The sequence below is a fragment of the Laetiporus sulphureus genome (assembly GCF_001632365.1).
Source record: "Laetiporus sulphureus 93-53 unplaced genomic scaffold LAESUscaffold_53, whole genome shotgun sequence".
Classification (NCBI taxonomy): Eukaryota; Fungi; Basidiomycota; class Agaricomycetes; order Polyporales; family Laetiporaceae; genus Laetiporus; species Laetiporus sulphureus.
The window spans coordinates 206,094-229,050 of NW_024468562.1; the positions used below are offsets into that span (position 1 = coordinate 206,094).

At 52.2% G+C, this 22,957-nt stretch overlaps 11 protein-coding genes across 11 annotated transcripts; 6 read left to right on the forward strand and 5 right to left on the reverse strand.

Moving 5' to 3' along the window:
- Positions 1-147: 147 nt before the first annotated feature.
- Positions 148-1,542, reverse strand: LAESUDRAFT_444991 (uncharacterized protein). The gene is made up of 3 exons (XM_040902485.1): positions 1,515-1,542; positions 393-1,455; positions 148-335 (listed from the first exon to the last, which is right to left on the reverse strand). The coding sequence occupies exon 2, from the start codon at positions 1,389-1,391 to the stop codon at positions 531-533; it is 861 nt and encodes a 286-aa protein (XP_040759736.1). The 5' UTR covers positions 1,392-1,455; positions 1,515-1,542; the 3' UTR covers positions 148-335; positions 393-530.
- Positions 1,543-1,808: 266 nt separating this feature from the next.
- LAESUDRAFT_745230 (uncharacterized protein) lies at positions 1,809-3,174 on the reverse strand. The gene is made up of 3 exons (XM_040911360.1): positions 2,763-3,174; positions 2,652-2,706; positions 1,809-2,600 (listed from the first exon to the last, which is right to left on the reverse strand). Exons 1-3 carry the CDS (start codon positions 2,938-2,940, stop codon positions 1,949-1,951), a joined length of 885 nt encoding a protein of 294 aa, XP_040759737.1. The 5' UTR covers positions 2,941-3,174; the 3' UTR covers positions 1,809-1,948.
- Positions 3,175-3,413: 239 nt separating this feature from the next.
- On the forward strand, positions 3,414-5,575 carry LAESUDRAFT_445071 (uncharacterized protein). Its single transcript, XM_040902486.1, has 3 exons — positions 3,414-3,565; positions 3,612-4,206; positions 4,261-5,575. The coding sequence occupies exons 1-3, from the start codon at positions 3,496-3,498 to the stop codon at positions 5,135-5,137; spliced, it is 1,542 nt and encodes a 513-aa protein (XP_040759738.1). The 5' UTR covers positions 3,414-3,495; the 3' UTR covers positions 5,138-5,575.
- Positions 5,574-8,365, reverse strand: LAESUDRAFT_445158 (uncharacterized protein). Its single transcript, XM_040902487.1, has 6 exons — positions 8,056-8,365; positions 7,846-7,998; positions 7,631-7,777; positions 7,503-7,577; positions 7,355-7,448; positions 5,574-7,291 (listed from the first exon to the last, which is right to left on the reverse strand). Exons 1-6 carry the CDS (start codon positions 8,215-8,217, stop codon positions 5,955-5,957), a joined length of 1,968 nt encoding a protein of 655 aa, XP_040759739.1. The 5' UTR covers positions 8,218-8,365; the 3' UTR covers positions 5,574-5,954.
- Positions 8,366-9,169: 804 nt separating this feature from the next.
- LAESUDRAFT_706836 (uncharacterized protein) lies at positions 9,170-10,668 on the forward strand. Its single transcript, XM_040906639.1, has 5 exons — positions 9,170-9,509; positions 9,560-9,963; positions 10,014-10,212; positions 10,266-10,373; positions 10,428-10,668. The coding sequence occupies exons 1-5, from the start codon at positions 9,246-9,248 to the stop codon at positions 10,431-10,433; spliced, it is 981 nt and encodes a 326-aa protein (XP_040759740.1). The 5' UTR covers positions 9,170-9,245; the 3' UTR covers positions 10,434-10,668.
- A 241-nt stretch (positions 10,669-10,909) lies between these two features.
- Positions 10,910-12,076, forward strand: LAESUDRAFT_686048 (DUF1715-domain-containing protein). The gene is made up of 3 exons (XM_040905913.1): positions 10,910-11,029; positions 11,086-11,259; positions 11,324-12,076. Exons 1-3 carry the CDS (start codon positions 10,989-10,991, stop codon positions 11,625-11,627), a joined length of 519 nt encoding a protein of 172 aa, XP_040759741.1. The 5' UTR covers positions 10,910-10,988; the 3' UTR covers positions 11,628-12,076.
- Positions 12,077-13,194: 1,118 nt separating this feature from the next.
- LAESUDRAFT_730711 (uncharacterized protein) lies at positions 13,195-14,490 on the forward strand. Its single transcript, XM_040909893.1, has one exon. The coding sequence runs from the start codon at positions 13,524-13,526 to the stop codon at positions 14,445-14,447; it is 924 nt and encodes a 307-aa protein (XP_040759742.1). The 5' UTR covers positions 13,195-13,523; the 3' UTR covers positions 14,448-14,490.
- A 111-nt stretch (positions 14,491-14,601) lies between these two features.
- Positions 14,602-15,506, forward strand: LAESUDRAFT_445199 (uncharacterized protein). The gene is made up of 3 exons (XM_040902488.1): positions 14,602-14,969; positions 15,024-15,336; positions 15,393-15,506. Exons 1-3 carry the CDS (start codon positions 14,700-14,702, stop codon positions 15,473-15,475), a joined length of 666 nt encoding a protein of 221 aa, XP_040759743.1. The 5' UTR covers positions 14,602-14,699; the 3' UTR covers positions 15,476-15,506.
- A 67-nt stretch (positions 15,507-15,573) lies between these two features.
- Positions 15,574-17,961, reverse strand: LAESUDRAFT_730713 (uncharacterized protein). The gene is made up of 4 exons (XM_040909894.1): positions 17,548-17,961; positions 16,632-17,496; positions 16,199-16,577; positions 15,574-16,148 (listed from the first exon to the last, which is right to left on the reverse strand). The coding sequence occupies exons 2-4, from the start codon at positions 17,479-17,481 to the stop codon at positions 16,043-16,045; spliced, it is 1,335 nt and encodes a 444-aa protein (XP_040759744.1). The 5' UTR covers positions 17,482-17,496; positions 17,548-17,961; the 3' UTR covers positions 15,574-16,042.
- A 212-nt stretch (positions 17,962-18,173) lies between these two features.
- LAESUDRAFT_752410 (GIDA-domain-containing protein) lies at positions 18,174-21,422 on the reverse strand. Its single transcript, XM_040911725.1, has 18 exons — positions 21,301-21,422; positions 21,052-21,249; positions 20,944-20,999; positions 20,717-20,891; positions 20,589-20,663; positions 20,325-20,539; positions 20,166-20,268; positions 20,013-20,108; positions 19,777-19,926; positions 19,695-19,720; positions 19,612-19,639; positions 19,402-19,560; positions 19,261-19,338; positions 19,096-19,205; positions 18,995-19,044; positions 18,830-18,939; positions 18,611-18,768; positions 18,174-18,552 (listed from the first exon to the last, which is right to left on the reverse strand). Exons 1-18 carry the CDS (start codon positions 21,389-21,391, stop codon positions 18,433-18,435), a joined length of 1,998 nt encoding a protein of 665 aa, XP_040759745.1. The 5' UTR covers positions 21,392-21,422; the 3' UTR covers positions 18,174-18,432.
- A 183-nt stretch (positions 21,423-21,605) lies between these two features.
- LAESUDRAFT_738968 (zf-CSL-domain-containing protein) lies at positions 21,606-22,003 on the forward strand (the record flags this gene model as incomplete). Its single annotated transcript, XM_040910958.1, has 2 exons — positions 21,606-21,788; positions 21,842-22,003. 2 exons carry the CDS (start codon positions 21,606-21,608, stop codon positions 22,001-22,003), a joined length of 345 nt encoding a protein of 114 aa, XP_040759746.1.
- Between the last annotated feature and the right edge of the window lie 954 nt (positions 22,004-22,957).

Here is a 22,957-nt window from a genome sequence, read left to right on the forward strand (position 1 = left end):
TTCGAGCATCAAAACATTTCATAACTCAACAACATAAACAGTACTCTGCCTGAACTCCCAAGGTAGTTCAGCATTATTTGATCTGACATGTGCGACGATGGCTCCACGCAAGTTCGCGAACAACCAGATTTCCGCATCAAAAGTCATAGCCATCCATGTGAAGTCTATGAGAAAAAATTATATGGCACAGAGCATCCACGAAGACCACATTGCTTTGATTGCGTGCATTGAGCCTGAATGAGTCGTTGAGGTTGAACGCGTGATTTGATGCTTCGTACAATGTCGTGTGAAGAGAAATGGATCATCAAGAATCAACAAAAGTCATAGCAGACGAACTGCATGGCGACAGTAAGCATACTTTGCATCCACATATCCTCCATTGCAACACTTGCCGTATCCTTTCAAAATACCATTGTCTATGTTCTGGACAAGTCACGGCTCATAAGCCCCTCCTTTTGTTGTTGTCGTCGTCGTCGTCGTGACGAGAGCAGCTCATAGCTCGAGGATTTGGAGTCGATCAGCGGCGAGGACTAAGTCGTGGGCGGGGCGGTAGGTCCTCGTGAATGAGCTGGCTTGTCCAGCGCAAGCGTGGCACCCTGAGGTGGGCCCGCGCGTCTGAAAATCGTAGGGGTCCATGGCTCCCTGTCTTCATTCTCGCCTCTCTCCATTCTAATTCTCTTCGTCGTTCTCCGGTCCTCCGGAGAATCACGTCCGGCAAACTCGGCTTCCCTGAGTGTCTCCTCGTCGTCCACGCCCACCTCATCTGGTGGCACATAAATCTTCTCTTCAGAGATGTCACCCTTCTGTGGGTACAACTTCGAGCGCAGCTGTGCAAGGAGCGCCGCCTTCGGGCGGCGCACACGCAGCATCCGATATGGGTACGGGCCCCCGGGGCGGTTCTGATATTCTTCGACAGCCTTCCAGTCCTCGTCGCTCCAGTTGCGGCGTGCCTCTTCGATGCGGACGAGCCCACTGTGGAGCAGGCGCCAGAGCATCTTGCCTGGGAGGCGGAAGGGCGCCGCACGTCCGGGCCCTGCGCGGATGTACTTGTCGTGCAGCGCGAGTGTGTGCAGCGGTTGCCGCCACAGCTCAGGCACGCGACGAGAGAGGAAGGAGGGCTCGTACGCAAAGTCGCGCACCTTGATTCCCAAAGCTTTGATTTCCTCGACGATTGCTTTCTGCTCTGGCGGTCGCTCCTCTATCTCTGTGGGCGTTGGCGAAGACGGCGCTGGGATTATCTCTTGGTCACCCAACACTTCGTCATATGAGTCGGATTCAAGGTCAATTTCTTCAGGTTCATTGATGTTGACGATCAGCGGTGGCGACTTTGGACGTGTTGGTTGAGGTTGAGGTTCTTTGTTGGCGCTATTCGCTGCCGCCGCACTTGCCATGTCGGGCGTGACGTTCAGGTTAATGGTCCCGTCACTGCGTTTCCGCTTCAAATTGTTGGATGTACTGCGATTCAGCGGCTGCAATGCTACTGGGCTCTGCACATAGCTATCGATGTGGCTCACAGCGGCGTTCGGGAGCGTTACAGTAGTAGATTGCTGTGAAGCAGCAGGGACGATGATGTCGGAATTTGACATGGTGGCTGATGTCTCGGAAAATGTTGACGGATGAGCAAAGACGAATCTTCAACACGGCCTCGCCCTTTGTTTGAGCTCCTGAGCCACTGCGTTGACCAAAGAGAAAACAATAGGGTATTCCGTGGCCGTCGTGATTGTGCAGAACAAACGAACGATCCAAGAATGAGATTCTCTGCATTCAATTTTCAGGGGAGATAAGTTAACTGCGGAAATTATGCAAATAATCGGCTGTGGTGGTTTGCCAGTCTCTCTTGCCAGTCCTCCATAATTGTGAGGTCGAGCACGAACAATTGTACAGGGAGATAATAAGATACAGTACATGAACAAGTTGTCTGCCAGATGGGCATTCATCAGGAAAGGTACTAGTCAGCATTAAAATTCAATACATCGAAGCCCCGTCCATATGCGGATTCCCAGTCAAAGCTGCTGGAATGGTTCTCCTCGCCAAAGGCGATCAAAAGCTGCTCACTCTCGGGGCCACCCCGCACCACAGGTTGTGCATCCTCGCGCGTCTTGCCTCGTGCTCCCTGACCCCAGATGAGCGCCCCGTCAGCCGATAGGAATGTGCCAATGTGGCGGAACGTCAAGCTAATACGCTCTTCGTTCTCATATCGCTCTGCATCCGTCTTCGTCTTCGGTTGGCGTTTGTCTGTGCGGACGCCGTGCAGCCAGCGCATGTTCGTGTCCAGTCCCATCACGAACATTGAGTTGTGCGGGAGTGGGACGTGCTGCACGGTGCGGCCCTCACCGTCCGAGACATCCTTCTTTGTACGAAGCGTCATGATACGCTGTGCACCGAGGCTGACGTTAATGATATTCGAGCCACGCACGATGTCGATGGTCTTGTCGGAATGCTCTGAGATGTAATCCGCGCCACTGCGGTAGTGCTGGATTAGCACGTGATTCACGGGGTGCTTTACCGACTTCTCCACGTATTCACGGATGTGCGCGACGGTGGGAGAGAACGGGAGAAGAGGTGGAGGATCGTCTGCTGGATGGCGGTAGATGGGGTAACTGGAATCTAAATCAGATTCGTCCTGAATCGTGACAGGAATGAATGTTGACCTTCCATCCTCACTCACTAACCCCTCATGCGCCACAAGCCTAGGAACCTCGCCACCTGTAAGAATGCAACGTGAGGCTGGAAAGCAACGAGACCGCATCTGTATCGCGCACCTCGGTGAATCATCTTGTGCCACTGAACTTCGTCCCGCACTCGCTTGAACGCCACATCTGCGAGGTCAGGAGGAAGCAACTCTTCCACCAGATACGTATCTCCTTCACCAATCTTCTCGCCAGGGTTCAACAAGGTTGGCTCATATCGCCGATGCTTATGCGAGATCCCCGACTCCATGGGTGTAACAACGAGATAAACTCCCGATGGCGGAAAGTATTCGAAGATGTTCAATCAGAATGAGAGATTGCGCAACTGAATGTAGCAGTCAGCCGAAGCAAGCACGATGCCCATTGACGTTAAGCCGAGTCAGACGAGCCACAGCCACCAGGCCCAGATTTCCACGATTCGCTGCATCATGTGCAATATACAGAGAGCCAGCCCAGAGTAATCCAGTAGATATCTGCAATGAACGATGCTTTACGCAGAGCCCCAAATACGACAGTGAATTTGTGCGAAGACTGTCCGCATGCAGCAAGGGAGGACGGGCCAGCAGGGAGGGGGATATATTATTCCAAAAATCGCGATCGACTTGCGTGCCGGCAATCACCGAGCGGTGGCGAGGAGTAAGAATGCACCTAAGCGCCCGTCTGTGCTACTCACTCTGATCTGTAGTGTGGCTTCGGCATCAAACAGCTTTGTTTCTTTGTCCGTTGGAGTACACGGAGGGGTATTGCAGAGCTTCATTCTTCTACTAGACGCAACATTCACGAGCGGATGCAATAAACAGCAAGCATGGGCCTTTCAGGAAGGAAAGTGAAGCAGCGAATCTCCCACGACCCGAGGAACCTCTCATGGGCGAACGGTACGTAGTGTCTATCATCTCATGGCTATCGTTGACGGCTTGCTAGATGCAAACAAGTTTGGTTCTGCCTACCTCCAAAAGTTTGGCTGGGACTCCTCTTCCGGCCTCGGTCCGTCCGGTGAAGGACGTACCAAGCACATCTCTGTATACCAAAAGCTAGACATGCTCGGTATCGGCGCGGACCATAAGAACAGCGCGGATGGTACTGCATGGAAGCAGGGGAGAGATTTCGAGAATTTGTTGCGCAAGCTGAACGCAAGTGCAGGGAACACTGATGAGGTGACCGAGGTGGCCGGGGAGCAGATGAAGGTGGATGGGTTCGTGAGGCCCACGGCGCAGGCGGAGACTGCGTCCTTGGACAAGGATGTAGATGACCAGGCCGAAGGCGAGCATTCAAAGCCGAAGAAGAGCAAGAAAAGGAAACATGCAGAGGAGGAGGCTGAAGGAGAAAAGAGAAAGAGAAGGAGCAAGAAGCACAAGCCGGAGGATGAGTCCTCGGGCCAGGAGCGTAAATCACAGAAAAAGAGCAAGAAATTCACCGCTGTCGATGAACACTGTGTTGCCAACGCATCTGGATTATCCTCAACGGCTATTGCGGTCACCGCACAAGTCACCGAAACAACGACTGTTGTATCACGCCCGTACGCCCGTTCCACGTCATGCACACGCTTAGTAAAAACCTCATGATGATCTAGACACCGCGCCCATCGCGCCCGACACATCGCATCAAAAGGCCTTGCCGCCAAGTCGGCCACGGCCATATCTGAGATCCTCGGTATCGCACCGTCCTTGTCGCTCACTACACCCTCTTTGACTACCTCGGCATACTCTACGCCCATTATCGCTCTCGAAACGCCTGCCTCCGAGTCCGCCACACTATCTACCGAGCTCAAGCTCCACGACCTCACGACCTCGAGCAAGAGCGTCATGGACTATTTCCGCGAGAAGCTCTCCGCGAAGAGCAACCATGCTTCCGTACCCACGTCTGCAGATGCGTCTGCCGTAGCAACCCCCGATGCTTACGACGATTATGACGACCGTCCACGGGGAGGTCTAGGGGCTGCGAGATCGCGGGTAGAATACCGGACGAGTGAGGACTATGACGACTGCCCTCGTGGTGGATTAGGAGCATCTAGGCTGTCTAGGACCGTTCAGTCACTGACTCTGGAGTCAACGGTAGCGGAGCGGTTTCACGTGGCTGTTCTAGAGCAGTGCGAAAAGAAGAAGTCCGCAGCTTCGGGTGAGAATGACAAAGGCAAGAAGAAGGCCAAGAAGAGCAGGCACAAGGAGCAATCTGCCGAGGAACCAATGTCAGCTATGCAACCGTTTGAAAATGCGGAAGTTCAAACTATCGAAGGCTCTCCCGAGCAGCCGAAGAAAAAGAAGAAGAAGGAGAAGGGGGAAGTAGAGGACGAACGGGCCCAAATTGGCACCAGGATGACCTTAGATGCTGAGCCTGGAGCAGCTACGCAGCTGGAAAGCCAGAACGATGGCGATATTGCGGAAAAAGAAGCATCAGAGAACAAGATGAAAAGGGCAAAGAAGGGGAAACGTAAGGACAAGCAGGATTGAAGGCTCGAGTGGTTGCTGTATCCACCGAGCACTGTAGGTTCTGTTGCCTAGCGGCTTTTTTTTTCCCTCCAGGGTGTTGTGAGCGACTCGCTGGATCCTTTCTAACGGATTACCATGACACAGTGCTTAGCATACCGGCGTGATATCCCTGACCGAGCCATCCGGACTTCATGTCGCCGCCGAGACAAAATACCTCGTGAGCTCTTCATTATCCCCCTACTCAGCGTCGATTCTGCTGTAAGCAGCTCGTGTGCCTACCGCGCTCAAGTTGTGATCAGCTCAATGGAGCAAGGATCGCTGGCCTCATGTTTTCCCGTGAAGTGACGGCGTGTTGGAGAAAGTTATACACATCTCCACATTACGCCGATGTGGACGGACCCGCTTTGCTTCCGTCCGGACGTATGTGGATCCGAAGTAACTGAAAACGGCTTATTTGAAACTTCTACATTGCCATATGATCGAGGGCGCCTGCCATTGACACACCGTGAGTGGCGCTAATCTCGGGAACGGATGCGTCGCACTATATACGTACATACTACATGGGGATGCTCATACATAGGGATCAGCCAGGATCAGCGAGAGGGCGTCGATACAAAGTTATGCTACAGCGGTATCGCACAGCGGAGAACGGTAACGCTCGGTCGAGGGTCACAGTCTCAGCCTTGTGCACACATATATAGAACATTCCAGAACGAGCCAGCAGTGCCGCACCAATCGTGGCACGAGAAAGAACCGACACAAAATAAGAAGCGATGTGGAAACAACGTTAACGTTGATAATGCGTTATGCATGCACCAGAAAGCTTGCGCTAGCTTGATCACTGCGAATTCCAGTTGCTTGTGGACGTCCCGTACGAGCCAGACGGAGTGTTCTGCATGTAACCCTGGCCGCCATTCCACTCCGTACGGGTGCGAGTCTGTGACGTCAAATCGAAGTACTGGTAAGGAGTATAGCCGGCCGGAGAAATTGGTGGAGAGGTCGCTTGCTGTTGGGGGAGGTGAGCGGAAACATACGAATCGGGCTGGAGGTGATTCGTCTTGGGCACTTGCTGAAATGCCAGCGCATTAGACAGACTCGACGTCATGGACGCCTGCATAGCGCCGGAGCGCACTGCTTCTGCAAACCGAGCCGCGACTAGCGCCTCATACTCTGGCGTGACGATAAAAGGCTGGTCTTCTACACTGTCACTAGGCGTTGTCGATGCCGTGGCGGTCGGAGAGGGAAGTGGAGTGGACGTCTGGCTAACCATCGGTGTGCTGTCGTAAGACATGCTTTGTCGCTCTGGTGTTGATGTCGAGGGTGGCAGGGGCGTGCCATCGTAGCTGTAACTTCTATCCAGAGGATGTGGTGGACGGACAGAATTCATAGTCAGCAGTGCAGAGGGAGAGCCTGCTAATTTCGTCTGCGCATAAACAGGATTGCGCGACCCCGCATGATGGTATGCGAGTGCGTGCATTAGTTCAGCGCTGCGGCTGGAGGGGCGACCAGTTTGTGCGCGCCCGGTAGCTGACATCCCCGGTCGACTCGTAGTATGGAATTCTGTTAGTCGCGGTGTCATCGATTCCAGGCTTCGCAACGCCGCTGCAGTCGAGTCACTGGTCGGGTTTATGTCAGACATATTCTGAGGCGACGTTGGAAGGGAGGAGTCTCGCGTTTGTGGTCGTCGATCCGAGCCGGAGTATCGATCATCCATCATGAAACTAGTTCGCTTCGTGGGAGAAACCACCATGTTCTCTGCTGCGGCAGCACCGACGCTTATATGCGTCGGGGATGTCGGCAATGTATAAGGCACTGATGGAACGTCCAGGCGAGGAAGGATAGGGCGGGAAGGACCAATACCCCGCAGGTCACCGGCGGCGGCACGCTTAGAGCCTCTCCCTCCATTAAGCCGCTTTTTTGTGAGGCCGTGATATCGCTGTAAGTAACTGACTATACCGAGTGTATCGGCAGTCGTCCGCGACACCAGTTCTGGGGGGCGGATATCAAGTGGTTCAATCCGACTACCGGCACTGGACGAGAACGACGGCCTGGGGCTAGTGATAGAGCTTACGTAGTGGGTCGGCGAAGGCGGTAGTGATAATGAGGAGGACGTGAATATTTCAGGGCTACTGGCTGTCGAAAGGGTGTCTGGCGAAGTAGACGCGGGCGGGGACGCTGCGGCTACCACGTTAGGCGTCAACATGACCGGAAGCCGTCATGGGATCGATAGACCGTCACCTTGCTGCGACGATACACCCGCAAGGTGTACAGAAAACTTTGACTGGTCAACGGCGAACCAAGGGGATACTTCCGACAGACTTTGAACATAGCGCTGCATACAGCCAATCAGACGCAAAAATGCGTAAGGATGGATCGTGCCGCTTACTGCACGATCGAACAAATCGCGAAACGTTCTTGATTCAAAAACAGGGCCGACAATTAGATGAAGGCGAATGCATGCCTAACGAGCAGCAGGTATAAGCAGGAGCGAGGACAACGGAAAATTGACCCAACCTGACAAAGCGCCAAGGCTGTGCCTAGCCACGGATCTATCCCAGTCTGCATATGGCCAGGTCCCTCGTTTACGGACATGAGGGGAGAGGAAGCGACAATTATCAAATGCTGATTATTGTACCGTTGCTTTCCAGTATTTGCGTATATCTGAGCGCCGCTTCGTTAGTTCTCACAATCCAAATATGCGACGCGCAAGACAGAAAAAAGTTGCGTACCTTTAGGCAACGGCGGATGGTGGCCGTTGAAATCGCAGTGTCTGGCTGCTGGCCGAGCTTGACTTCGGGTATCTCATGACAGTAGCCTGCGTTCTGTATGGATGTAGTGAACGGCTTCGACGCTGCAGAGCTTGTAAGCCACCAGATATGCATCTGAGATGGCTGACGTTGTAGATATGAGTGTGGAGTATCATGTAGCAATGCACGAACCTGCTCCACCATGTCCACCGTCCGCAGACTCTCAAGTATCAAAGGAAGGTAATGCCTCCGCACATCGTTCCACTTAGCCTGCATCGCTCGCGAATCCTCCACTAGCACCATGACAAAGACATAATCACTAGGTTGACCGGCATTCGAGAATTGCGATGCCATCGCTGTAGTGGTGGCAAAAAAACTGTATATTAAGTGACTCTCAGGCCCTAGAGATGAGCACGGCGAAGCACAGTGGTTTGTCGAGAGCTACAAAGGCAGAGCAGAGTAAGAGCCGTATGCGGCAGTGAGAAAGGTGATAAGGAAAGTGTATACCGATATGGAGGTGCTGTCGGACTTTCTATTATGTATCAAAGCGAGGCCTGTTAACGCGGTGTAAATTAGTCCAAACCTTCGCCGCTTCGGAGAGGAGAGTCTGGTCCAGCGAAATGGTTAAAGCTTGATGGGCTTGATGGGCTATGCCGCTGAGCTGTCTCCGACCAATCGAACGGATTCTCACTTCGGGCTCAACAGATTCTTCCGTCGGGATTTGGCGGACGACCTTTAACCTCCCTCCTTGTCTCTCTATCAGCCTGATCTTCCTCTCGTGTCGAGCGGACAGTGGGATTCTTCCGGGTAGCAGGCAGATCTACCCGGAGATGCACGACGATCGCCTCTGAGAAGTACTAACAATAAGCCACTCTAGAGACCGTACAGAGTAATCTGAGATCTGTGAACGTGAATGGAGACGATGTGTGTGGGGAATCGCTCGGCGTGCCTGGTGAAGAGAGACGATGCGCTACCGTTTGCGCCAGCCTTGGTATGGATATTCATGAGTTGATCGCATCAGCTTAAATACTTGCCGCAGTAAAATGCACGCAACAATAACATCCCCTTCTGCTAGTCTAGACCGTTCCGGCTAGAGGATCCGTTGCACGACATGGTGATGTCGGATTTCGTGACCCGCCCATGTGTAGCGAGGTGAGGCTTCAAGCAGCGGGTGAGAGCGTGGTGGCACGGACTCGTAGGGAGCGGTCCTTGAATAATGTTCCGAAAAAGTTGTACTCATAGATTGGGGTTACATATCTATACTTTCACACGCTGGTGGCCACCGCGTCGCATGTCCTACCGCGAGGTTCGCAGGCTGAACGTGAACACCGAGCAGCGCATCCTCCACCTTCGTTCGTTCGGCTGACTCCTACATTCTACTAATGGCGGCGGTATCTCTATCCAATTCTCCAATTACTCAGGTCTCGCAAACACCCGTGCAGACCAACCTGCAACCCCACCTCCTGACGAGATTGCTTCTGGATTTGCGCGGTAAACGCTTCTCGGTGGATCGAGAAACTATCATGAACCTTCCTGAATCGGTGCTCCTCTGCTTATTCCCAAACGGTCTTGTACTAAGTCGTCAGAGCGCGGCCTTATCCGATGGGGGAGATAACGATGACTATGAGGAGCTGTATGGTGTTGACGTGCGTCTTGGTCATTCCACCGCAGTGAACTCGCTGAAACATGTCACCAGTTTGATCCGGACTGCTTCTCCTATGTGCTCACGTTCTTCCGCAATGCATCGGACGCCTTCTATGGCACACCCAGCTCTCCCGGACTTTTCGCGGCACAACAGCAGCTGGTTGAAGGCGGTTCGCCCACGTCGGACTTTGGCTCGAGCCCGTCACAGAACCCCCTCTTAACCAAGCAGGCTATCATTGTTCTCAGGGAAGAACTCGAATACTTCTCCATACCGCCCAAAGACAGCGGCACTATCACGAATCCCAATGGCATTGCCAATGATGCGCTCCTCGGGCTGAAGAGAAAGTGCGGCGAATATCTGCTGAACAAACGCAACATCTTCACCGCTCTGCAACGCAATGTGAACAAGGAGAACAACATTGCAGAACAACATCTAATTGACATGCTATGCATGAGGTGAGTGTTGCTGCGTCTGAAAGTACCCCATTCCGATGGCATTTGCGTAGTGGATTCGATCGAGACGACGAGTGGGGATACCGTGCTATGGAGCCTTCACGATGCTGTATATCATCGATAGCCCTTGTGCTATTGAAGACAGGCATTGTTCACCACCCACCTGGCCCGAATGGTGAGAGGCAAGTGACGGTCGACTACAACCAGATGACCACGGCGCAGAAACTCCTCCTGTTCTGGAGAAAGCCCGCAGTACGTCTTTCACTATGTTCGGATATGGTTGAGGCTGACATGAGAACCTGCAGCGGAAGTGCTGGTGGGACGGGATTGAGATAAACCTTGCTGTGCCTGGCGAGCCGGAGAAGCTCGTTAAGCTGTGGGCACGGAGGGTGTGGACACTAGAGCTTAGCTTGGTATGTTCTAGCGTTCGATCGGAACGCGGTATTCTGCTCACACTGAATTCGCAGGTGTGACCCGTATGTGGGCAATCTCTCTCATTTTATCACGTAATATCCACGATGTTCCCTCTCTCACCCTCGCTGCATATACTGGATACCCATTCATGTTGATACGAAATATCAGTTGCGTATATATTGCTCTGCTATTGCTATCACGAATGTGTACCTTGCGCACATTAGCGCATTTGAGCACTCATGGTGATTGGTCCTGACGGATCAGAAGTCTGCTTGGAACGCACGACCATTCTTGCGGGGCGATTAGCTTTATAGAGGATAATTCTCAGGAACTACTCACTGTCGGATTCATGGAGCATCGACGCTGCGAACCTCTAATGCACAGGAAGCATTTTCGATTAAATCAATGATCCCAAAGTCGATGGATTCGCCACCATCTTCGAACTCCGATACAAAGTCCGCTGTGGCTCGGCTGTTAGTTATTTGCTTTCACCGGCACGCCATCGGCCCGTGTATATATTGATCTTTCATTTTCTGTCTTCTGGTGCTGGAGGCGTGCCTCAATATTGAATGAGACAGTAGTTAAAGTAAGAGATCCGGGTACACCATCATATTATGGACTTCGATCTCGAATCACTTGTGAATGTCGAACAAACGTGCGTCCCATGTCTTGTATGACTGTGCTCTAATTCACAGCACGTCGGATGAACAGATTCTACGAAGATGGGTTCAAGGACGGCTACGAGCATGGTAGCATCCATGGCTCCATCGAGGGACGTGCGCTGGGACGAGAGAAAGGCTTTGAAATGTGGGAAGAACTCGGTTTCTACGAGGGTTTCACCATGATGTGGCAAGCCATCCACACCAAAGAGGGCGGAACGGAAGAGTAAGCCGTGTCTCTCAGTCATACGGGAACGTTTCTAACAGAAATCCCTCATCGATACCATTAGCCGCGTCGCACATCACATGCGGCACCTGCTCGAGCTCATCGCCCAGTTTCCGCGCGTCAACCCTTCGGCGAGCGAACCGTCCGAGCTCGACATTCCGAGGCTATTCCGGCAGATCCGCTCGCGTTACAAAGCACTGTGCGCCAGCCTCGGTGTCAGGTCGACGCTGCGTGCTGGCGGAACGTCCGACGCACGCGGTGACGGTGATCCTATCGACAACGCGGAGAATCCACGTGTGGAGGGGTCAAGAAGAAGCGTGTGGCCCTTGCAGTCCGCTGCCACTTCCGGAGAACAGTTGAGTTTCTGAGGCGTGAGGGCTCTATGCGTATCGCATATGGACGGAACATTCGCGGGTTTTCCGCCACCACGGGAATGATTATATCGGTGGTGCTCAGTTCATCGTTGCTCACAGGCAATCGTGACTGACAATCGCCGTTCCACCACGCAGCACAGCCGTGTCGTGATGGATACACGAATCGCAGAGGGCCTACGGCCTCACGCAGCGCTTGCCTATTGCTTCATAGGGGTCTGATCCGTCATCGACCTCGCCCATTCATAGTATATCGTCAATGGGTTCTGGACATCTCCGTGTCTACCCCTCTTGCATTTGTGAATCGGCCTCGGGAGAGGCTCTAACCCGGATCTCAGCGTGGTGGCGGTATGCACGAAGTACGGGCACGAGGCTAGCCAGAAGCCACATACATAGCTGTAATGTGTAAAGATTATCCCAAATCTCGACGCAAGTTCTGTCGTTTGCTATCACCACTTCCTTTGTCTAGGCCATCTGGCATGCTTCTTCGGCAATCAACGAACGCGCGACCTCGCCGCTCAAGACATTCTCCCACACTGTCGCGATGGTGACTTACAGTTGTCGACCATCGACAGGGAATGCGGATCGGGTCTCCTCTCTTCATGTGCTGCGAGTACAGTGGTGGTATCGTGCTCTCCAGCAGCCAAAGTGTTTCATACTCGTGTATCAAGCATGTATTCATCTATTTGAGTACTGATCTTCTCTCCGATTACAGCACGACGTTGGCGCGTGCCTCAGCTTCTCTAGGATCTTGTGTGCTCCGGTGCCTTCGTTGCCTGATATGCTCTATGAAAAGGAACCCACGACAGAATCGGATAATGGATTGACTTACTCTGTTCAATTGCGAAGCTTCTGGGCACCATAACGTGCCAATTAACGTTCGATAGTCGTCCTATGACGCCCCACGGGTCAGTCAACAATGCAATTTCATGTTGCTCACCTGACAGTGTGTTATTCGTTTCAAAACCTCACCGCCAGGCTCGTGCATTGTTCCAGGTGCACTCCACCATGAAGCACGTTTGCATTGATAGATAGCTGACCGATCGTGATCAGATGGACAGCGCATTGTCGGGTTGACAGTAAACTCCGAGAGAAAAGTTCGACATGTTTGGCGTCCATCCGCATGTCAGACTTCATTCATCGTTATCTGGGTCTTCGGCCAGACGATAGGGGACCGGATCTTCCATAAACATACCACGAAGCGTGCACCGTAAGAATGCGCCGCATTCATACGTGATGCGGCGGCAACAGTATTTGCATTCTCGGAGCTCTCAAAACTCTCCCATGTCGAAGAAAGTTCGAAAACTCGATGAATGGCAGTATGGTTTGGACGCTTACTATTTAATCGCTTCCGAGCATCATCCGACTATGTTGCGAGCCGCTGCACCAAGAATCATCACAAGGGCTATGTTTGCGGCCTTTCGAAGTCGTCACAGGCACAAGCCCGAATAATCAGGTGAGGATCCGCATTCATGCATTTGATCATGGACAACTGAGGATTCTCTCAGTGATATACTCGATGTCACCATGCTATCAGCTTGCACCAAGAAGTTCTGAGAGAATCGCTGAGCAACTGATGACCTGTTCATTTTTCTGAGGGCTTTACCCCTCGTAAAGGAGCAGCATCACAAGTTCTTTTTTCATTTATTCCAAAATGACCACTTACAGACACCTTGAATGTACTGACTACTGCAGTTTTGAACGGGCATTTACCACTGTGAGCGCGCGGGACGCGACGGTCACGTGGTCGCGTTCATCACGTCGATATTCGATGGTCTCGCGCAATCCCATCCGAACGGCAACTACGCAAGCCGACGATGGCGTCGTCCTCATTTACGGCGTCGCTTTTGCGATTGCTCCTGCAGTTGCACTCCTTTCACTGCAATCATCGACATGGAGACTCTTTCGGTCGAATTGCACGCACAAATTTTCGACTACGCCTGCACCGATGATGGCTCAACTGCTCGCTCGCTCTCGCTCGTATCTCGCTATATGCGTGAGGTCGTAAGGCCCTTTCTCTACCAGTCTTTGGTCGTCAGCGGCTTTGACCAGATGTCTGAGCTGGAAGCGCGCATCCGCCATTTACCCCCATACCTTCGTCGCATTCGCCACCTTTTTCTGTCGGGCCGGAAGAAGTCGCAGGTTGCTGAGGAGAGAGATATAGAACATCGCGAAGTGGAGGAGTCTCTTGCCAAAAGCATTCTAACCCTAGCTGCACCGACTCTAGAGGCGCTGACGTTGATCACCTCGTTCCCCCTCAGCAGCACTTCCATGATCACGTACCTGTTCTCCTTGTCGTTACCTCAATTATGCGAGTTGTCGATCAAGGGATTCTACCCATTTCCCAGCAAGCGTCTCGCAATGCCTCGCTTAGAGCGCCTTCATCTCTCGGGTATCCGTAATCCGCATGGGCTGTTAGGCTTCGGCGCGCTCGACGCTGCATGCCCGTCCCTCACACACTTGCGCATCTCCGGGCTCGTGTCTGCAGTCTCCTTCGCCTGCGAGCTGCGAGAAGCTCTGCATCCAGAACGGAGCACTCCATTGCGATTTCCTGCGACGCTCCCTCGCACCATCGAGCATGTCGTCGTGCAGTCAGGCTCTTTCCCGAAGGGCTTTCACCAGTACAGCGCTGCGCGCATGGGCCACGCCGAGATGGCTGCCACACTGGAGGAGCTGCTCCTCGCCGCCGAGGACACAGAGGTTAAATTCACTCTGTCATGTCAAAACGATGATACGTACGAGGGGATGTTGCGTAGCTGGACGGATAGGTTAGGCAATGGCGAAGGTTGCTGGTCAACACAGGCATCTAGAACATAACGGACAGTGCACTCATCGATATACCGTAGATTGCATAGTGGCCACTTTCTGCTACACTCATCAGTAACTGAATTTACAATGACACGGTCGCTGCTGCCGAGGTCTGATAAGGTAGGGGTGTACGCTAGACGCGCTTGCTGTTCGCGGCTGCGAGCTTAGCGGGTCGGCCAACATTCGTCCAACAGATTCTGAACTGCCCTACGGACACTCTCAACGGCCATCGTTCATCACGCAGCTCAATTTTTGTAGTGAATGCGGCAGATGCTGAATGCACCAGCCGGTTCCTCCTCCTTCGCCTGGCTCCATTTACCTATCTCAGTTCATCGCTCTCTGGTTCATCTCAGAACATCATGGGTGCATACTACGACGAGGTGGAGATTAAGGACATGGTCTGGGATGAGAAGCGGGTTAACATTATTCGTGTCCCTGTGGAGCCCGCTTCGAGATTTCACTGAAGCAACTCGCAAACAACGAAGACTTTGCCCTCTCGGCAGTCTTGTCATCCGAGTGATCTACGATCTTGTGAGTCCTATTCATTATTTCTGCCAGAGTGGAGCTTATGGACTGTTCATCTAGCTCGATTATGAGGACGAGCCCTGGGATGAAGACGATGAGGGCGAGACTGCAAGCGATGGCAGTGGCGAGGGGCACTTTGAAGACGCCTTTGATTGTCTCAATATCGCTGGCAAGCAGCCACGCTCTGTCGCCGTCGCTGTGGGCCAGCCAGTCAAGTTGGTCGATAGACAGAATCGGGCTCGGCACTGCACACAGCACTCGCTGACTCGCCCAAAGTATGATACTCCATGTTCGTTCGCGATCCGCCACTGCTGGCAGCATCTTCAACACAAGGCTCTTATGTCGCCTGCAACAGAGGATCGCTCCGCTCGATGTGGGTATGAGCACTATATTATATCTTTTTACGCTTATGTGGAATGTGTACAAGAGTGTGGGTGAGTTGTCCCTGCGGCATACTTGATATTTCGCATCGATCGCGCGAGGGTGAAAGCACTCCAGTACTATCATGTTGATTACATGACCGCCGATGTTTCAAAGCTTGAGACTCATTCCGACAGCACACCGTGCCCGCGGCGATCATGACATCGGCTGGTCGCTTCAAAGATCTGCATTCATAGCCGAGAAAAATCAATCTGTATAACGAGGACATAGGTACAGATAAGCGAAGCAAGGGACGGTGACATGGAATCGTGTCCGCCATGCAGTACTTACATCTGGCACTGAGTACACAAACTGGCGTAGGAACTGCGGGACGTCCGAGAATATGTCGCCGATGCGATGCAAGCGTCATGAGGGTTTTCTGTGAAGACGGCGATATGGTGACAAGGGGTATCATGATGACCGTGGACGACAGGGTAACTGTGATAGTCGACGAATAGGGCAGGGGATATGCGATAGGCCACAGTGACAATGACAATGACATGCCATATCCAGGATCACGGTAACGGCGTGACGAAGGCGAGCAAGGAGGTTGGATGAGAGTACGATGCTCGGACTGAAGCCTGGCGGAGCTGCACGTCCAGGATGATTTGGAAAGGAAAGTGAAGATGAGCTGGCATGACTGTGAAAGCAGAAATTGCCTATGCGGCGGTTTGCTCGATTGGATGAGGCTGCTTATCGGCCAGTTGTTTTCCTTTCAACGCCCCCTCAGTGTCACTCGGAAATCGGTGTCCGCCATGATAAATACTGAATCCATGTGAGTTCGGTCAGGTATCCAAGAAACGAGGATGACGCACGTCAACCTGTTCTTGTCATTCAGTTTAGGAAAACGGGCGCAGATCTCTGTGCAAACGTTGACGCGCTGTGAGTCATTCAACACAATACCGGCAAAGTCTATCCACAAGTCTCGCAGCTCGGCAAAATGGCCCTCAGCCAAAAGCTCATCAATCTGAATGCAGACCTCTGGATCAAATGCATTAAGCAAAGCATCTGTCTCCCATTTTGAATGGCTTTCTACGGAGAAACGGATATAATTGAGATGTTTTGACGATACTGTGTTGAGCAGAGGCAGAAGCACACTCTGGACAAACAGTGCAACAACATTCATTTTCGAAGTGTCGATTCCCAGAATCAGTTTCTGCAGATTGACGTTTGCTTCAAAGCTGACAGGGTGCACTCAAAAAGTATGAGCCATGCTTTGCATGCGTCATTATTTGAGTGAATACTCACGGAGCAAGGACTGGAAATCGCCATCGGCATCTTCCTCAGGTGCATTGAATTCGATTTCTGCGATCTCGAGCCCCCTGCCGGCTATGTTCAACATGCCTTGAGTAAAGGCAAGAGCCGCCGCAGAGACTTGCGGAGTTAGGGAGACATTTTCGAGGACAGCTCGATCCAGCAGACCGAGAAGGATATGTCCAATGTGTTCGAAGCACGACATGTCATACCCAAGAAAAGTCACTGTCGTCAAAGGCATGCGGTGGTGTTCAGGCAGTGGAGCCATGGATCTCCGTTCGCTCCAGTGCAGGTAGCGGCACTTAAGGTGCTGCAGATGAGGAAATGAACAGATGAGCTGAAAGAAGGGGCTCGCCGATGGCAACGTTACATTCCATAGCTCTAATGATGTGAGATGACTGGATTCGCTCAAGCTCCAAAACGCCAAATTGCGCGTAGAACACTGCTCGAAGCTGACGTTCGTGAAGGCGAGCGAGGCCAGCTTTGGAAGTTTCCCTGCCAGCATCACGAGAATCGATCCCAACTCCGGACCGGTCGTAATAGTGGTCTCCGAGACAGACCCGATCGATAACCATTGCACGCATGCACCGAGGAGAGGTATCCGCGTCAGTGACCTCGCACAGGCGGCAGCCTCTTTCCGAGTGTGGAGCCTGGGCGTCTCGAAAAGGACCGCGCGGCTCTCGGTGTACCACCCTTGGCAAACGAGGGCGCAGTTCAACAGAGTTTCTTCTTCGGTCCACGGATCGAGATGGTCGATGATGCGCTCGAAGATCTCGGGCGGAAGTCGAGGCTGAGGGTTATTAATGACAAGCTGGGCTGCATTGGCGTCCACCGGTGCGGCCATGGCAGGATCGGACGGCTTGTATTGTTATATGAGCAAGTGTCAGAGGACATGACTGTAGCTGCTCACGAGTGGATTTAATGTGCGCGAGACGTGGCCCGACGAAATGGGGAATGCCAATGATGTCGATGAGAGTGAATAAGAGTGGAATGGACGGCCCTGCGGCAGCTTGGGGTGTGGAAGATGAACGTAACCACCGAACCACAAGCGCTCACTGGTCCAAGACGGTCTGCTGACGCTTACACAGCCTCTGCTGGCGGCATTTTGATCATTGCATACCTCCACTGTGCAAGGATACTATAGTCTATGGTTGGCCGGGCCATTCTGCAAAATATCTCGTAGATCACGTATAACAATTCGAGTCGTTGGCCAAATCACTTTACTTTTTAGCAACGGGTGCGCAAACATTTAAACTAGCTATATAATTCATAAGCTCACCAAAAGGTGGGGAGAACAGCGTGTCGGAGAACTTCCAAGTGAGAGGGTGCTGAACGGAAGGGTAATCAAAGGGTAATGCAAAGTCTTGTCACCCATCAGTCACATCTTGCCGCGCAACTCCGACAACGGCTTGTGTCGGCACATGCGGCGAGTTGCTTTATGATGCAGGTGCCACTGATGGCGTGATCGGACTTCGAAACCGTGATTGCCTTTCCGAGCCGCGGTGGTCGACACCCGTCACGCCTGGTCAATGTCATAGCCCACAAACAAAACCGGACTTTTGATAATGTGAATGTACATATGGCACTGCACTATAGTGTGCGCCGCAGTCGCTGCGAAACAAATTCCTGTGATGGACGGGATACCCGGCAACGGCGGTATGGTGTTGATGTTCCAGGTCCGATTTCTACATAAAAGATCAAAGTAACAATACCAAAATATCGCATCATTCTTGCAACGAGAATGTGTACCACAACGATCTCGTCAACCGAATGCCACACTTCAGCCAAGCTGCACTCATGCGATGCTGAATGCATCTGATCCAGACTTTGAGGAACGACCATGTGTTCGTTTCGCAAACCGCAGCAGCGAGACAATCGCCGCAGCCGTCATCCCGTCCATGCGCTTCGCTGCCCCCTAACCGCACATGGTTCAGCATATCGCGTGGGCCTAACTCAGGATAACATCCACTCACGATGCTCGTCGGCCGCACGCGAGCCAGACGCTCCTTGGCCTCCAAGCTCAGCCCCACGACAGTGTTATAGTCGAGTCGTGGGTCAAGAGTGAGTGTTTCATCTTCCATAAAGATCCGCAGGTCTGCTTCTTGGCGGCGAAGGTGAGTCTCGTAGAGAGCTGAACAAGCCGCAGTGAGGAAGAAGCACGGATGTGTAGTATTGGTATAGGACGTGCGCACCCTCGATCACGACTCGATTCAGGATCAGTGGCTCAACAGAGGCAAGTTCCGGTACGACAGGTATGAGATCATGGATATCATTGTTACGATGCCGGAGCATGTCGTACGCGCTACATATGTTTCGCATTGTCAGCTGTATAAATCGCAAGGATGCATAAACAATACCTTCGCCAGTTCCCGTCGCTCGAGACCTCAAAGCCCAGTGCTTGCCACCTCTGATAACCGTTATCAGCATAGTGACACCACACACACGAAACACCGCTGACGTGAGGACTGTACATGCACGACCTCATCAGGTTCGTAACCCGCTCGAGCTCATTGCGGGTTGCGACGAACGCCGACCACCGCTCATTCGACACCGCACCGATCTGCCGTCCTGCGTGACATGAGCGAACGCTGTCGTATGCGATTCAGCATGTAGCACAACGCACCCTTCTCAGTGAGACGGATGTCGGCATTGTCGCTCCTGATAGTCATGCGGTACTCGGAGCGCGACGTGAACATGCGATCTACATGTAAAGATTGGCCAAGTAAGTGGTGCATACCTCAGAATATAAAAGATGGACACCCACATGGCTCTTCCGCCCCTTTAACAATGAGGTCATCAATCATGACACCGACGTATCCGTCTGCGCGAGAGACAACAAATGGAGGGCGATCGAGTGCGGACAAGCCAGCGTTTATGCCCGCAACGATGCCTTGCGCAGCAGCCTCTTCGTAACCGGTCGTCCCTTGATATCGTCGTGAGCGAATATAACAAGAAAAAACGTCAACATGAGCACCGTTTATTTGACCTGCGAGAAACAGGCCCTGAAACTTAGTGTAAAGCGAGATCACGTCAGAAATCGCCAAATGTTCGATGTACCTTGATACGTTTCGTCTCCAGCGTAGCTGGGAAGCAGAGTCAGCTGAGTGATAAGCACGGATAATTCGCTCCCAATACTGACGTCTTAGCTCCCTGGGATCGACGAAATCATATTCGACACCATATGCTGGCCGCGCTAGCTTCACGTTCTCCAGTCCCGGCACAGAGCGATAAAGCGCTTCCTGAGCATCCTCAGGCATGCTGCATGACAGCCCATTCGGATATATCAGCTCTTCAAAATGCGTTATCAGTAAATTCTTTTAAGGCGGAGATATGTGGAAAGCGTATTGATGTGTGTGGCCGTGCAACCGTACGTACCGGAATCGTAGCCTTCTGGCTCTAACCAGACCGTATGATGCTCTTTCTGGGGAAAGCGCAATATTTTCGCCTCTAACGAGGGACAGTACCGAGGACCTGCCGAGAGGGTGAATTACTTAGAGTAGTGCACAGAAGACATGGCAATTACCGCACCTTTCTTGGTCTCCTGTATATGGACGCTACGGTGCAAATTGTCTCGGACGATCTGATGTGTAGCAGTAGTTGTGTAAGTCTGATAGCAGACGACCTGGTTGTTCTGTGGAGTCAATCGAATCAACATGGACTCTGGAAGTGAGGGAGAAGTCCACCGACTGCGTTCGCCACGCTATTATTCATGTAGCTGAAAGGAGTAGGTACAACATCTCCTGGTTGCTGTGAGAGATTATCGAAGTTGATACTGTCCTTGTACAGCCTCGCAGGCGTCCCCGTTTGCAGTCGACCAAGTTTGAACCCTGCATTGCGGAGAGAAGCGGAGAGACCCACGGATGGCGCTTCGTTCATCCTTCCTGCTGGAAAGCGTTTCATTCCTGCACTGACGTGAGAAATCGCCAATGATGTTAGCAATAACTAACCGACCGATGTGAATCTCTCCAGAGAGGAACGTGCCCGTGCAGATGACGACTTGGGAGCATCGAATAATCTCGCCCGAGTCTATGCCAAAATTAGCAGCAGACTCAGAGAGACTGAGGTATGAAAACACCAGCCTAGTTGTACGCCTTCGACTGCAGGGCCCATCTGACCGTCAGCAACGGCACTGGGCGAGTGATGCAGTACGAGGTCGAATACACTCGCTGCACGTACGTCTAAATTAGGATAGTTATGAAGGGCTTCTTGCATGTGCTTTTTGTACAATTTCCTATCAATTTGAGCTCTGGGACCCTATAAATCGTTTGAGAGCGAGAGAGAGAGAAGACAATGGACATTCACTAACCCAGACTGCAGCTCCTTTTGAACGATTCAACATGTGAAATTGGATTCCGCCGTTGTCTAGAATGCACACATGAGGAAACATGAGCACAAGATGGGATGAGCAACAGACCCGCTACCCGGCCGCATAGGCCGTCCAGTGCATCGACCTCGCGAACCAGCGTTCCTTTGCCTACACCGCCCATGGACGGATTGCAGGACAGCTCTCCAATGTTGTCCAGCTTCTGTGTAAGTAGTATTGTCCTTGCTCCAGTTCTTGCCGCACCTGCAGCTGCTTCGCAACCGGCATGTCCGCCACCAATGACACAAACTGAGACACTGTGAGCGACATAAACTGGGCGCTGCACGGGAAGGCTCGCACCATCGTACGCATCCGTGCTTTTAGCTAATGACATATAATTTCGAATGTTGTACTCATGCCTCCGGAGTAAAGTGCGTGTGCAGCTCTTCATTTCAGGAGATTTGAGTGGCCGGCGGACAAATGATCGCGAAGCGCTCAGCGGGCGGTTGTTTGGATCAGAGGCTGTTGCCAAACAATTTCCATTCTTGGTGCAACGGCTCAGCAATTATGTAAACAAATGCCCCCTTGAGCTTTCCTCCTCTTCTGCCTGGCTTTGTTTGCCTGTCTCTCAGTGCACATCGCTCTCTGGTTCGTCTCAGAACATCATGGGTGCATACTACGACGAGGTGGAGATTGAGGACATGGTCTGGGATGAGGAGAAGCGGGTTTACCACTATCCATGTCCCTGCGGAGACCGCTTCGAGATTTCACGGAAGCAACTCGCAAACTACGAAGACATTGCCACCTGTCCGAGTTGCAGTCTTGTCATCCGAGTGATCTATGATCCTGTAGGTCCTATCATTACTTATGCCATAGTAGAGCTCATGGACTGTTTAATTAGCTCGATTATGAGGACGAGCCCTTGGATGAAGACGATGAGGGCGAGGCTGCAAGCGATGATTCCGATGAGAGCGATGACAGTGACGAGGAGCACTTTGAAGACGCCTTTGACAGTCTCAATATCGCTGACGAGCAGCCGTCTGCTGTCGCCGTCGCCGCATGAGTTCAGCTGGTCAAGTTGGTCGGTGGACAAGATTGGGCTCGGCGTTGCACCGGCACATGTTGACACGCCTACATCTAGCTACCACATGCTCGTTCATGACTCTCCAGCATACTCAACACAAGGCTCTTATGTTGCCTTCAATAGAGGATCGCTCCGTGCGCTGTGGGTACAAACACTATATCATATCTTTCTACGCTTACACGGAATGTGTATTATCGCCTCACAGATATTGATGGCTGGCCCAGATGGGGTATATACCTTGGATTCAAGACTCTGGTCGCACAGAAACTTGATGAGACAATATTCTAGCTAATCTAGGAGCATCAATCGCGAGGGTGATTTTGCGATAGTCAGGTTCAGTGCAGTCAGTCGTATTCTTCTAGACCTTTGTGGTACTGTTGCAATCCTGTTCTTTTAAATTAGTTGTACGATGTGCCGGCTTATGAATCTTTACTGAGCTTCCTGCGATTCACAGTACAGCTCGAAGTCTCGTGTGGTCCTCGGTACTGCCATGATATCAGTTCAAAGCGTGATGGTGAAATGTGTTGGGACGGGTTACGAAACTCTGAGTGGACAGAACCCTTGGTCCTTCGTCCGCCAGTGGCGGCAATGATAGCTCCGAATGGTCTCATCAGGGTGATATTCCGTGCAATGTGAAAAGTCATTTGCGTTCCTTGGGATTCGGAACCCTATACTTTTTTTCGGATCTCGCTACTGTCGTTCACAAGGTCAGTGAGTGCCTGGATCAATACTCGAAGCTCCTTCCTGACGTTCGGAACTGAGAGTCATCCAGCGTTTGCCCCTTGCTAATTTACGATCTTCAGGCCCTGGGCTCTAACTCCGCTTTCCGCCGGAATTGTGACTATTAACTATGGACAGCGTATTTTCATCCAGCCCTCTACCGTCGTCCCATTCCTCCGTGTCGTTCAGAAAGTGTACTAACGGTAAGAAAAA